Source organism: Heloderma suspectum, chromosome 1, assembly GCF_057233095.1.
Source record: "Heloderma suspectum isolate Gila_16-S chromosome 1, 16-S_ref, whole genome shotgun sequence".
NCBI classification, from domain to species: Eukaryota; Metazoa; Chordata; class Lepidosauria; order Squamata; family Helodermatidae; genus Heloderma; species Heloderma suspectum.
Window position 1 is genome coordinate 373,964,047 of NC_139458.1, and position 15,316 is coordinate 373,979,362.

The 15,316-nt window shown below is 44.8% G+C and overlaps 1 protein-coding gene across 1 annotated transcript in view; it reads right to left on the reverse strand.

Moving 5' to 3' along the window:
- The window catches only part of LOC146359868 (kinesin-like protein KIF28), a 62,597-nt gene that overhangs the window by 46,087 nt on the left and 1,194 nt on the right, over window positions 1-15,316 (reverse strand). Inside the window, 5 exon segments of the mRNA XM_084828303.1 lie at window positions 835-989; window positions 2,595-2,819; window positions 4,401-4,436; window positions 9,326-9,529; window positions 10,449-10,640. Of these exon segments, the coding sequence (XP_084684429.1) occupies window positions 835-989; window positions 2,595-2,819; window positions 4,401-4,436; window positions 9,326-9,529; window positions 10,449-10,640 (812 nt within the window).

Here is a 15,316-nt window from a genome sequence, read left to right on the forward strand (position 1 = left end):
TTTTTAGGGACATGTTGCATATTTTAGTTAGAAGATCAGCAATTTCATATTTGAGTTCTTTAAGGACTTGGATAGATACCATCTGGGCCCGGTGATTTATTTGCTTTCAATTTATCAATAAGGTTGAGAACTTCATCTTTTGTCACCACTATTTGCCTCAGTTCCTCAGACTCCCTTCCTGAAAACATCAGTTCAGGCACACTGTCTTATATCTTCTGCAGTGAGGATGGATGAAAAGAATTCATTCAGCTTCTCTGCAGTCTCTTTGTCCTCCTTCAGCACTCCTTTAACTCCATTATCATTCAATGATATCATCCAATTTCTGAAACCAGGTCCAGGATAACAGCTCAGGAAGGTTTCCGGAAGTGGCAGCTGGTGAGTCCAAGTCTGGAGGGGCAATGTTCCATTCAGGGTTTTAGTTACAACCAACCAAAACTCTAAAGGTGCTATCCAAGGTGCTGCACCCATTTTGGGGATAAGGTTCAGAACCTTGGATAGCACCTTTAGAGTTTGGGCTGGTGGTAACTAAAGCTCAGAATGGAATCACTACCCCTCTGGCCCTGGAGTCACCAGCTGCTGCTGGTTTCAAGATTCCAGTTTCTGAGACTGAGGATTGAACAGTTTATTATTTACTATTATTTATATAGCACCATCAGTGTATGTAGCACTTTAAAGAACAACAAGCAACAAGCAGAAAGACAGGGATCCACCTCAAGGAGGTTACAACCCAACATTTAATCTAGATGGAGCATCTTTAAAAAATTGAGCAGTTGTTATTTTTGTACTACAATACCCAAGACATGGATGGCTCAGTTGACTAAGTCTCTTTTGTACCTGATAACATTTCCTAAGGTTGTTAAACTCAGATTTACACGGGTTCCTTCCCTCAGCCTGTCTCCTTCTGATCCTGAGGACCTTTGTCTTTCACTTCCTGCCAAGTCCACCAGATTTATAATGGATTGTTTAGTCATGTCTTCTTTCAGAAAAATCTGCAAGAAAGAGCATTGGGAAAGGAAGACAAGGAGCACAGTGCCACAGGAATGTGGCCTGGGCAAGCTCTGCTTGCCAAGTTCTCCTTCTCTTCACTGACATTTGTGAAGGAGAAATTCCTAGTGGATTGCACTCAACATATCCAACATCCATCCATCACAGCTTGCTATGATGATGAACGATCAAACCTAAGTGATGAAAATGTGTGCACACACAAATGCACAAAGTAAAATGGAGTACCGGTGCCCACAACGAAAATAAGTTGCAACCTGTATATCAAAACATACAAAATAAAATTCCAAAGTTGCAAACCTAATGCCAAAAAAGACAATATTGCAAAGTCACTATAATCGTTTGGGGGTCCTAGAATTCCCTCCCCCCAAGTCATGTTTGTGTTTTCCTTTATGGACTGTTGTAGGTAGTGCTGTGCCTAATCCTCCCCCTATTTGGGGGAATATTTTCTTTCTCTGAAAAATGGGCATTGTTTTTTCTGCCTCTTTTGCAGGGAGGGGGAGAATTTTGGAGAATGTTCTCCTTCGGGAGGGAGACAGGGTTTCCACATACCTTTTTAAGTTTGGGAGGCGGCTGAAGGATCTTCTATTTCTTTTTTTAACTTGAAAAACACCCCCTGCATGAGAGGTTTCTCCAGCCTGGCAGCACTTCTTGAACTCCCATGAGGCCACATGACCTCTCCCTCTCCAATAGGCATTCAGGAAGCGCTCCCAGACTTCAGAAGCTTCTTTGCAAAGAACAAATGGGACTCTGGGAGCTTTAAAGAATGCTTATCTTGCTTGCTCTGTGTTGCTGCATGGAAGATCAGAAATTTTCTAAAGCTCTAAAATCCCCAATTGTTTGTGCTTTGCAAAGAAGCATCTGAAGCCCCAGAGTCTTTCCTGAATGCCTATTGGAGAGCTTGAAGTCACGTGGTCTCCTGGGAATTCAGAAAGAGCTGCTGGACTGGAGAAGAGACTTGGGTTCCTGCAAGTGCAGGGGGTGTTTAAAAAGAATGAATAGAAAGAGGACCCCCAGCCACCTCCTACACTTAAAAAGGTACACCGAAATTGTTATTCAAAACTCTAACCTCTCCCAGCCTCTTTCACCAGAGTTTTTGTTTTGCATCCACCCACTCCCATGAAATGCCAAAAATGGAAGAAGCGAAATTTTCAGCACAGCACTAGTTGTAGGGGGCAGCTTTGGCCAATGATTTTGGCAAAAGTGAAGTCAAGTTCACAATAAGAGATAGTTCCACAATCTTCACTGCAGTACATATGCAGCCCTTGTGCTTGGTGACGTTCTGCCTCAACAGGCTACTGCACTGAAGGCAGGCAGCAGCGTGGCGTGGGAGGAATAAGACTTGCGCGCGCAGCCAGGCTACCAGCTCTCAGGCCTTTTCCAGATGTGCCAGAAACTCCTGCATGACTCATGCCACAGATTGATTACCTGTGCCCTAACAAAATAGTTCCCTGTCTTTGGTGGTCTATTAATATACCCATAGTAGTACACGCCACACAAGAGTCCTAATTAAAAACCGTTAAAACCTAATTCTCTACATAAATTGGCTAAGTTTTGCAAACAGGCCACTACTTGAGATTTTGGTACTATACCTGTTTGAACTGGATGGTGATGAGCATATGAGACCGACTGCTGGTGGCATTCATACTGGTTGAAGCCGTGGTTCTTATTTTGGTACCTTGTTCCATTAGCCTCTCAATTTGTGCGTAACTGTCGCACGGCACCAGTTTCAAACCATCCACGTAGAAGCCTTGTTGCTGATCTTCCCTTACCTTCAGTCCACCCCGCTTCTTGATTTTAGATAGCAAATCTATGACCTTGGATTGCAGAGAATGTTTCTTAGAGTAATTTTGGATTGAAAACAAATTGTGACATTTTGGTGGGGAGGGGAATTCTCAGCAAGATTCAAGGTTTACTCCTGTATGCATATGAGATTAAATTGCAAAAGAGCTGTGCATTTTAACAGCATTATTTGTTACAATGCATAATTATTACAGCTATGTCATAGGGGTCAAATATCCACCTTTATGTGCAAAGGTTTTGCACCTCTGGCATATAGCTACCTTAGACTCATTTTAACTGCTATAACAATTGTGAACAATTTGGGTAGACATATAGCTGCTCCTGAAGAATTGTATGTGGTCTAAACACACAGGCATGCATGTGCACATGCAGTTTCCCCTTATTGCTCAAATAGCATTCTTGCTTCCCAAACTGTGCAAAGAGAAATCGAGAATTTTTTAAAAATAAAATGTCCAGTAGTAGCCATCAAGCTTACATGAACCTTTTCCTATTGAATATTCTTCAGTTAAATGCACATGACTGAGAAATAGACTGTATAGCACTTAAGGGGCTCCTTCACATTGAGCTTTTATCCTGCTATTGAGATTGTTCCTTCACAGAAGTTTGCGGGCTCTTTACATGACGCTGTGATCATTCAAGGCAGGTCCTGCACTAAAAGCCCTTTGTTCCATTTTTAAATGGATCGTAGATAATGAGCTATCAGATTACCCCATTGTGTTCCGCTTCAGTTTCCTCTGTGACAAGAGGAAAAGTGTCAAGAGGAGGAACAAGGTCAATGAAAGATAATGGAGGACTCAGATACGGGGAGAAGGAAAGGGGAAGGGGAGTGGGGAAAGGAAGCGCGTGTAAAGGGAGTCGTGGTCCTGCATTAAAAATGGAAGCAGAAAGCCCCATTTTAAACGCAGGATTTGATGCTCTCCAGATGTGTTGGACTACACCTCCCATAATCACCAGCCAGCAGGCCAATGGTCATCCTGGCTGCGGATGATGTGAGTTGTAGTTCAATACATCTGGAGGGTGCCTGGCTGGGGAAGAACGCTCTAGAATTTTATTTTCCTTTCAGAACGTATGCAGCACAAGGAGACAAGCAGCCTGCAGGATGTCTGATGTACTTCAGGGGATTAAAGAACATGCTGTTTTGATTACATACAGAGGCCCTGAGGTGCTTACAGTATTTGAAGAATGAGGATCTGGCAAGTTGGTATGGAGCAAGTGCCTCCACACTCAGCCAAGGTGCAATTAGATGGGGTTTGGCCCACACAGCTTGGAAGGCACGCCTGACAGAGCTCTCACAGGCTTACAGGAGGTTTTTTTGTATTGAATAAACCTAACTATTTCATATGGCCTTTTCCTGAGGCCTGCTGCACCAATGAGTTAAATGCTGAAGACGTGGCATGCAGGAGTGCTACAGTGCCACATGACCTGGGTGTAAAAGCGCTGATTTCATTTTGAACTGCTATTAAAGTCTGTTCAGGTTCTCAGTTCTGGGTCAGTTCTACATCCCTGTAGAATAGAAATAAACATCCTTGCATGGCTTCTAGGGGAAAAGGTTGAAAAATAAAGAAGAGTTAAATAGTCACTCTTACTGTAATTACCTGCTCATTATAAATTTCCAGCATACTAAATGTAACCTAAAAATTGAAAAAGAACATACCAAATGATAAGTCACTATCTCCACCATTAACAGTTTAAATCAATTTAGCAACAATGAGGTCCATATGTAAGTCTGATCCAGACTGTGCTGTGTCCCCTGAGTTACAGAATGTTTTCATCTCCCAAGCACATCCAGTTTGTACATTTTCTAGTTGCATTTTATCTAGCTATTGGAGCCACTCTCTTTTTAAAACAGAAGTGTTTTTGAAAGTCAGAGATACAAATTACCCTCAAACAGCAATAAATCCAAAATGATATAGCTTATGTCATTCCATAAACACACTCCTAACAGAAGTTATGACTGATTTGTCACAAGTATTTTTTGTGCTTACTGAATATATTAACCCTGATGGATTTTATGACAAAGGGGGAATTAGAACACCCATAATTCTCCTTGAAAGGGAACTCAACTTTTGAGAAGCAGCCATAAACATCACCCTACCTCTCTCCCTCTGCCCCCCTCCCCCCGCTCCTCTCAGGACAGAATTTGAGCTCAGATGGGCCAGCCAAGAGACATGCCAAGGATTTTAAGGTTGTGTGCTAGCATGACCATGTGCCCTCTTTTACAGAGGATAGTCCTCTATTTGAAGGGCTGCCAGAGGATGGTCCCCTATTTTGAAGGTCTCCTCTGTTTGAAGGGCTGTCCAGTCCAAGTCCAGCTTAAAGATAAAGAACCATCAGAAGGAAGACCTGGACCTTGAACTTGCCTATCCAGAGCACCTGGACAGCAGATGGAGCAAGACACACAGGTCACCATCTCCAACACTGTGGTAAGATGTATTTATATTTATATTTTAATCATTATTTCTAAAATTGCATCTTTACATATACATTAGCAGATGCAAAATTTATATAAGTCTGTGTTATCTTTTTTCCTCCTTTCTGTTGATGCATTTCTTCTTTCTTTGGCAATTTATACGTAGCCATCCTAGTTGTGTCAAAAGTAGGGCTGTGCACAGACACACACATCCTTCACTTCAGATGCCGCTTCAGACCTTCTGAAGCGGCCCCGCTTTGATTTGGACTGATTTAGACTCCATCCTGCCAACTTTCGCTGGATCACCAACTTTTGCTGGATCATGGAGAAAGCAAGAGAATTCCAGAAAAACGTCTATTTCTGCTTCATTGACTACGCTAAAGCCTTTGATTGTGTGGATCACAACAAACTGTGGCAAATTTTGAAAGAGATGGGGGTACCAGACCACCTTACCTGTCTCCTGAGAAACCTGTACGAGGGTCAAGAAGGAATAGTAAGAACCAGACATGGAACAACCGATTGGTTCAAAATTGGGAAAGGAGTACGACAAGGCTGCATATTGTCACCCTGCTTATTTAACTTATATGCAGAGTACATCATGAGAAACGCCGGGTTGGATGAATCACAGGTCGGAATTAAAATTGCCGGGAGAATTATCAACAACCTCAGATATGCAGATGATACCACCCTCATGGCAGAAAGCGAAGAGGATCTAAAGAACCTCTTGTTGAGGGTGAAAGAGGAGAGTGCAAAAGCTGGTTTGAAACTCAACATTAAAAAAACGAAGATTATGGCATCTGGCCCCATCACTTCCTGGCATATGGAAGGGGAAGAAATGGCAGCAGTGACAGATTTTATTTTCTTGGGCTCCAAGATCACCGCAGACGGTGACTGTAGCCATGAAATTAAAAGACGCTTTCTCCTTGGGAGGGAAGCTATGGCAAACCTAGACAGCATAGTAAGAAGCAGAGACATCACCTTGCCGACAAAGGTCTGCATAATCAAAGCTATGGTTTTCCCAGTGGTAACGTATGGCTGTGAGAGCTGGACTATAAGGAAGGCTGAGCACCGAAGAATTGATGCTTTCGAACTGTGGTGCTGGAGAAGACTCTTACATGTCCCCTGGACTGCAAGGAGGTCCAATCAGTCAATCCTAAAGGAAATCAACCCTGAGTGCTCATTGGAAGGACAGAGACTGAAGCTGAAGCTCAAATATTTTGGCCACCTAATGCGAAGAGAAAACTCTCTGGAAAAGACCCTGATGCTGGGAAAGACTGAAGGCAAAAGGAGAAGGGGACGGCAGAAGATGAGATGGCTAGATAGCATCACTGATGTAATGAATATGGACTTGAGCACGCTCCGGGAGAGAGTGCACGACAGGAAGGCCTGGCGTGCTATGGTCCATGGGGTCACGAAGAGTCGGACACGACTGAACAACAACAACAGACTCCATCCACTTCAACTCAGATCTGAATCCAAAGAGAGATTCAGACATCCAAATCACTTGTTTTTGGTGGTTTTCTCATTGACTTGCATGGGAAAACACAAACAGCCATAACTTTTTCAGTTTCATGATAAATATATGAAATCTGGGGAGCTCTCAGCCCCCCAGGAGGGATGTCCAGGCAATTTGGGCCAGTATTTTTTGTGCTAGGTGCAAGTGAAATTTGATTTATTCCACAAAAACTCTCAAAGCAAGGAGCTATAAGTTTTCACTGGTTGCACAGAAATTCATGAAAGTTGGGAAATGCACAGCCCCTCTGGAGGGCATTCCACCTGCCAAATTTCAGACAGTTTGGCCCAGGGGTTTTTGTGCTAGGCACAGGTAAAATGTGCTGTTCTGAGAAACTCAAACCAAAGTTCATAAAGGGATAATCAACTTAAGGTGTTGAAGTGGTGAGGAGGCCACTATCCCTAAACTCCGCTGTAGGTTTCTTTGAAGTGCAAATAACCCTTTCCCCTAGTACTACTTTCCTATTCACAGTCAATAACCTCAGGGTCTCTTTGGCTGAACTGCCTGGGGAAACACTAGCTGGGAGGCAGGAAGCAAATGAAGACAGCAGCCCTGCCAGGTGGGCACATTGGCTTGAACGAAGAGCAACAACAGTTGTCTGCTGGACTGACAGAGGCAGGAAGCAGCACAGCAACCTTGCCAGGAGGGCACAGCAGCACCTCGCCCACCTCTGCCCCTGCCAAGACCCCAACGATGCCTCATATTGGGCTTGCTTGCTTTGCAACACACAGAGTAGTATTATGTTATTTAAATAATAGCTGTTAATGTGTGCAGTGCTTTGCCCATTGCTTCTGGAAATGTGGACTGTGTGTAGTCCTTGTTTACTTGTCCACACAGCGCGTGCGTGCGCGCGTACGCACACACACACGAGCAAATGAAAAGCAAACACTAAACTACAAGCAAAGGGGTAGGGGACTAACTATAATCCTAACAGAAAAGAAAGGGGTTTTTAATTTTGAGGGGGGGGGGGAAGAGATCAGTAATGAGAAGGGAAGGAATACCGGAATTGTGAAGGGGTGGTGGTGGAGGGGAGCCAAGAACAAGGAAAAGAAAGTCGTGTGTGTGTGTGTGTGTGTGTGTATATATATATATATATATATATATATAAAAAATCTAGACAGAATCAAAGTAAGGGCAAACTAATGGCTGAGAGAGAATTGAAAAGGTGTGCGTGGGGGAAGATTCACTGTAAGCAACTACAGCGAATTTTTCTGGATTTTTAAATGAACAAACAACAAGAATGAACGGTGAACTTATTACAGTGGGGTGGGGTGGGGTGGGGTGGGGTGGGGTGGGGTGGGAAGAGCTGTCATAGCACTCGCTTTCTTCTCGGCTTCATTCTGCCAAAGGAGAGTGGGAAGTGTTAATCTCCTTCCCGCTGTCCTTCAGCGGGATGCCAGCTACTCTGGTGCCATAGCTTTCTCTGCCATGCTTGGTGGAGACTGGCGCAGTTGCTCTTGGTGGCCGAAGCAGAGGCAGGATAGGACTGGAGCCGAGAAAGAAATGCCACGGAGCTTCCCTCTCGGCTCCTGTCAAATCCTACTGTCACCACTGCCACCACCATTGTTGCACACAGTGGCAGCTCATCAAGGCAGCCGAAGGCTGCTCAGTTATCAGGCAGCTCATGTATCCCAATGGATCATCTTGGGCATCCCCTGGGATACGTGCACCCCACTTTGGAGACCACTGCTCTAGCCAAATAACGTTCAGAGTCCTCTCCTCTCCAGTAACACCACCTCTCTCACAATGAGCAAATGGAGGCTGACTCACAGCAAGGCTCGCTCGCTCCTCCTCTCCCCTTCCCTCTTTCTCATCTGCCACTCCCAGTAGCTGTATCTCTCTCAAATTGATACATTTGGCACCTCTACCTCCTCTCCCCTTCTCCCCTCCCTTCTCCTCTTCCTCCTCTCCCTCCATGTGATCTTTTACAAGTTGATACATTTTAGAGGCAGCCTGTCTGGGCTGTTCAGAACGCATAAGAAGAGCTACGAATCTCTGAGGGAGACGAGGCGCCTCATTGATAAAATGCTTCACTTCAGGGGCACCTCATTGCTATTCTGATCTGCTTCAGATCACTCCAAGGCACCTCCAAATCAGCCTGCTTTGCCTCGTTATTCAGGCTTCGGATCAAAGCAGTGCACAGCCCTAGCAGTCTGGGCTGTCTATCTGTGTGCCAAGAAGATGGAGGTAGGCAACAGGAATGAGCTGAAAGCATTTTTATTCACACAACTTCCAACATAAATCCCTTGTTCCTTAGCCCCTCAAACTGTTCCTATTAGATATGATTGTGTGTTATATTATGTCGAAGACCCTCTGGTTTTATATTATATTATTATACTGTATTTTTATGGTTTTAATCTTTGTGAACTGCTCAGAGAGCTTTGGCTGTTAGGTGATATAGAAAAGTAATAAACATTAAATTAAATGAGTGCCTCCGCATCCTGGCATATGTTTTCTGTTTCCACAAACTACTGTAATACACACACACACACACACACTCACACACACAAATGCAACCAATATGTCAAAATATATAATATTAAATACACCACCCATCAATGCTTGATTTTACAAACTTTTATGCAACTTGAACATACCTGATATTGCTTGTTTTTCTCTTGGTTTTGAATTGTTTTAAAGAGCTCTTCACATACCACTGGAATTATGCCTCTGTTTGTACCATATCCAATCATGGAATAACTCTTCCCTGAGCCAGTCTGTCCATAAGCCAAGAGGGTAGCATTGTAACCTTGCCAAGCACTGTCCAGAACCCCCTGTCCAAGGTCTCGAAAAACTTCTGTCTACAATGATAGAGATTTAAATTCAAACATATATAAGCACACACAAATAGAAGCTGTGTCTAGTGCATGTGCCCATATAGGATTTTACAGCCTGTTTTAGTAGTGCTTTAGTGTGCATAGTCAGCAGTGAGAGGAAAAATAGTCCTGGATACATTACTGTCAATGTGTGTATATAAAACGAGCCACCGCAGACACAAATTGACATTAATATATCCAGGACTATTTTCTCTCTCACTTCTGATTGTGCACACTAAAGCACTACCAAAAGAGGCTGTAAGGAGGGGGGGTGTCATTTTTTTCTTCTGGCAAAAGCCCTTCTCATGGAGCGCTGCTTGAGATGGCCCCCAACGTTTGGTGGGGGCTGCCCCTGGAAGGGGGCCCCTATGCATATGTGGTAGCACTTTGAAACCTGTTACTCAGATAGAGAGCAAGTAAGGATGGGCTGAGGCCAGATAACTGTGGTGCACTGAGTGCATCTCCCCCACAGAAGTTCCACACTGAAGTGTGGTCTAGAACACAGTTGTGGTACAGGTCAGGAGTGGGCAGATTTCTGGCTTGTAGGATCTACTTTGTTTTTTTACTAGAACCCCAAAGTCTGCCAAGTAGCCAGGTACAAAATAGTGACTTGGGGTGGAGTGAGGTACAAAATGGTAGCTCAGGAGGTAGAGTTAATTACCAGCCACAGCCATCCATTATATGTAATGACAATTCTGAATACGCAGCTTAATTAATTTTAGGCATTAAAATGTAGGGAAAGGATGTTAAGAAGCCTTTTATTGGGAACTTATTCCCAATTATTTATTTATTATTAAACTTTATCTCTGCTTTGCATGCTGTGAACTGCTTCAAGTGAACAATTAGTTATGCTTTTGTGCTGTGATAGAAAACATTTGAAAGCACTTCCTTCAATGAATTTTACCTGTCCTGAGTATTTGCTGTTTGGCCCAGCTGAAATTAGTTTGCCATCTTGGTCCTTTAAAAATCCACTGTGTGACCAATATGCCAGGTCAAAGGTAAATGTTTTCACATGACTTGGATTCTTGGGATCACGTATGCTTGTTGTGCTGGAATTCATAGAAATCACACACCTACTGCCTGCATTCTTCTCTCTCTGTTGAAATTAGAGTCAGATTTAAAACAATGGGATTATAAATCGGTAACAGGTTTTCCAGTTTGGGCCACATCATGTAATTGTAGATCTCTGAGAGGAAGCTGATTTTAGGACACGCCTTCACAGAGGAAACATACTTTGCCTTTCATGTGCTAAACTTCAAGGATATTATGGGAAAAGAGGAAATTGTAGCTATTGGGGAAGAATAAAAGGTGAAGAAATACTATACTAGTCAGCATAATTCTATCTCAGCTGGACACTGAAAAATACAATAAGCTACTAGAATTTTTTGAGAGTACTACTTTCTATGAATACAGTATCTTAACGCAGAATAGCAGAGTGCTGTAGCACCTTAAGAGACTCAGGGTGGAATCCTGTGGCTGCTAGTCAGCAGCTAGACGGCCATAGGATAGGTCAGTCCTCGTGCTCTGAGGTCAGCTCCCTGAGAACCAACCTCCACACCGCCTCATAGGCAGTGCGGATTGGCCACACACTCCACGCTTGGAAGAGGAGCAGCGAAAACAGGGCATTCCTGGGGGCAGTCCGGGACAGGGAGGGCGGAAGTGCCTTTCTGACTCTTCCTATGCGTCATCCGTCGTCCGCCCCTTACTCTGACTTCCTGCAGCTTGACAGCTGAAATCAGCTGTCTAGCTGCGAATGCAGGGCGGCTGAAGCATGGAGGGGCGGTCCCCTCTGCACCGCTCCTGCCCTGCATTGGATGGGCAGTTGCCCCGAGTTTGGAGGCGGCCGCCTATCCTGATAGGATTGCGCCCTAAGGGTGCAATCCTATGCATGGTTAGATGGAAAGAAGTCCTACAGTATGGCTGGCTGAGCAATTCTAGGAGTTGTAGGACTTTATTTCTGTCTAAACATGCATAGGATTGCTCCCTATCACATGTTGTGGCAACCTTTCATAGGCCGGAGCTTGGTCAGCTGCTTAAAAATAAAGAATGTCTATTAATTATTCCTCCAGATAGCTTGCAAAAATAGGAAGGGTGTGTGCACAAAACGCAGCTGAAGGGATGGAGTGAACGGGGCGCCTGCACCAGCAGTAATTGCACCTGCCTGCCCCAATGGGGCCCCATTTGCTCTGTCCCGTGGAACCACCTTCTAAGAGTTCTTTTAAAAAGCTGTCAGGGAGATTTGCACAAATGCGCTGAAGCGCTGTAACCCCAGCAGTAATTGTTCCAAAAAGAAGTTGCGATGGGGGGGGGGGACTCCCATTTGTCAGTTTTGCCAGGACTTGGGGAGGTGTGGAAAGGGCGGAGGTCACTGGCAAGTGTCAGTTGAAGGCTTAATCGCGAGAAGATGACATTGCCAAGTGGGAGTTATGGCCCCCTTCCCCTTCAGGGCTCCTTTTCAGAGCACTTACTTTGCTAGCATTTCTTTTTCTTTTCTGCTGGTTCTGAATTGTGCAAATGGGTTTGTACTTTCTCTTACTATTATGTTCCCCTCAGTCCCTTGCAAATGTGCACAGATCAGCCTCTGTGTAGGCTCACCTTGTCGATGTCCTAGTACATTACCTACCTCACTTCCGGACTTCCTTTGACAGCTGCATCATGCAAGGAAATTGACAAGGTGAGACTACACATAGCGGACAGGCGAATCTGAGCTCTTGCATACTTGCAAAGACCAGGGGAAAAATAATAATGACGACCCTAGGCAACAAAAGAATTAGAAGGTGGTGACCGAGTTATGGTCCTTCCAAAGTGCCATTTCAGCATTGGTGGAGGGGCAGTCACTGGTGAGGGAGGATGGAGGCAGCACTGGTGAAACCACGAGGAGCGGAATGGGCTTGTTTGCTGCTCTTTCCAAGTGGCTCTGTAGCCACTTGGGGCCAGCCATGTTTACCAGGTTCTGATGTCACAACAAGCCAACTAAGAACAAGCCACCTTCAACAACTCTAGTACAAGCCATGGGTTCTCAGGGTGGCTTGTCTGTGCAAAACTATCCACGCTGAATCGTCCGTGCCGGTTTTGCACGTCATGGTAAGCCACACTGACACTAACAAGACTTGCAACCCCCTATGGCTTATCTTATCGTATGAAACCAGTCTGTGTTACATCTACAGCAGAGTGCTTTGGGTTTACCAGGATTAAAACGAAATCAAAGCTAGGTCTGGGAAGTTATTTCACAGCAACACCAAAGCAGAGGAGATTATCAGCAAAAGGTTTCATTTTTATCTGTTCTGCATTCAAGTTTTTCAAAGCACCAGTGAAAAACCAAAGTGTGAACTAGGGTTGAAAATTTACATTCCATGAACCTACTTGCAACATTATCTGAACATTAAGGTTTAAGGTCACCTTGAGACTGTTATTTGTGGTGGGAAGCGCTACATAACTTTTACTACTATTACTACTACTGCTTTCTTCAATATAACCTCTTTGAAGCTTTTACCTAAAGCCTTAAACTCTAAGAGTTTAAGCAAGTGTGATACTACTCAGTTCAATAGAACAGAGGTTTCAAGGAGCAGGGTATACCATGACTCAGTTTAAAATACAACTGTTTCAAACATTTAGGGAAAAGGCTAGGAGCATTAAGATTTTGAGTTTAGTATCAAACTGGAAAAAAGACAAACATTAAAATCCTACTTAAGCTAGTAACACCCTAAAACTATTTTAATTCAATTACTTGCAGTAGCAGCACAAGACCAGGTGACAGATATAGTCAGGAGGAATCATAGAATCATAGGGTTGGAAAGGGCCTGTAAAACCTCTTAGTGACTGTCTTAAACCAGGGGTGGGCAATTTATGGCCCTCCAGCTGTTTTAGCCAACAACTCCCATCAACATGGGTAATGGGGGGGATTAGGAATTATAGGCCAAAACATCTGGAGCACAAGTTGCCCACCCCTGCCTTGAACAAAGGACCTTACAGAGGTGACAAAAGGCAGTCACATTTTAGAAGCCTATTCTTTTGAAGCAAAAGTTGCCTTTTCCCTCCCAGTTCAATGCTGCCACAATATTGAGGTTTGAAAGCTTAAGGACGCAATCCTGTCGGGATAGGCGGCTGCCTCCGGACTCGGAGGCAACTGCCTATCCAATGCAGGGCAGGAGCAGCGCAGAGGGGATCGTTCCCCCATGCTTCAGCCACCCTGCATTCACGGCTAGACAGCCGATTTCAGCTGTCTAGCTGCAGGAAGGCGGAGCGGGGGGGTGGATGCCAGCCGACGCATAAAAAAGGTAAAGGTGTCCCCAACCAGTTGTGTCCGACTCTAGGGTGCGGTGCTCATCCCCGTCTCTAAGCCGAAGAGCCAGCGCTGTCCGAAGACGCTTCCGTGGTCACGTGGCCGGCATGACTGAACACCGAGGTGCACGGAACGCTGCTACCTTTCCCGCCGAGGCGGTACCTATTTATCTACTTGCAATTTCTTGCTTTCGAACTGCTAGGTTGGCAGAAGCTGAGACTGAAGACGGGAGCTCACTCCGTCATGCAGCACTCGGGTCTCGAACTGCTGATCTGCCAACCTTCCAGTCCGCAGTTCAGCGTCTTAACCACTAAGCCACCGCGGCCGACGCATAGGAAGTGTCAGAATGGCACTTCTGCCCTCCCCGCCCTGGCACACCCCGTTTTCGCTGCTCTGCGCTCCTCTTCCGAGTGTAGAGCATGAGGCCATTCCACACTGCCTATGAGGCAGTGTGGGAGCGGGTGGAGGTTGGTTCTCAGGGAACTGACCTATCCTATGGCCATCTAGCCACTGACTAGTAGTCATAGGATTGTGCCCTAAAAGACTTACAGAAGGGCTAAAACGTTAAACAACATAAAACTGGTTAATTTTTCCTTCCATCTGGCTGAAACAGGAAGCCTACAAATCAATATAAAATATTCCTTGGTTGGTGCTTGTGTGGGTGTCGCCCTCAGGTAAGGTCTGCAAGTTAACAGGGAGGAATAAAAGAAATCAGTAAAGAGCTCACCAGAAAGGTGTTTGAAAAGAGTCATGCATGCAGCTCTGCTTGGGATGTGCTGAGCCTATCATTCCTTTTGTCAAAGATGAGAAAAGTCTCTTTCTAGACACAGGCTACCTTTTCCCAAAACAGCAGAATTTAAGCCTACCTTGTAACATTTGGCAGCATCCAAGATGTTTCCAGATCCCATCCTTACTGCCTCACCCTCCTCAATTTTCTTTACCTCACTCAGACAGTAAGCGGAGACAAACTTTTATATGGAGTCCAGCTTTGCCCCTTTCCCCCAGTAGGACTCCTGTGCCTTCAAAAGGTGCATGACTGAGATTTCTAACAGCTGCAGCTTTTCCCATCACTGAGAGAAAAGCTGCAGCTGTTAACTTCCTTCCTGCCATGCACATATGAAAGGCACAGAAGCCCTGCTAGAAGGGGGTGGGGGGCAACCTTATGTAAAGCCTAGGAACATCAAGGGATCATGAGCTGGGCAAACGTTTTACCTTTTCCCACCCTGGTTCTGTGCCTTAACAGCAGCCTCACATGAAGCATTAAACAGGTGATGTTTTTCCTAGCAGGGAGAGAAAGTGAAGAGGCACAAGTTCAGGATCCTAAAGGCAAGGGAACCTTGAAAATGGAAAGACCCTTGGTCAATAAACTGGGCACTGGATTTCCAGGGCCAACCCTTTAAAAGGTCCTATAGGGGCACCTTCTTCCATGACTGTAACAATATAAGAAAAGCATCATCACGTAAAACCCTGATTATTAATGCTATCCTTAA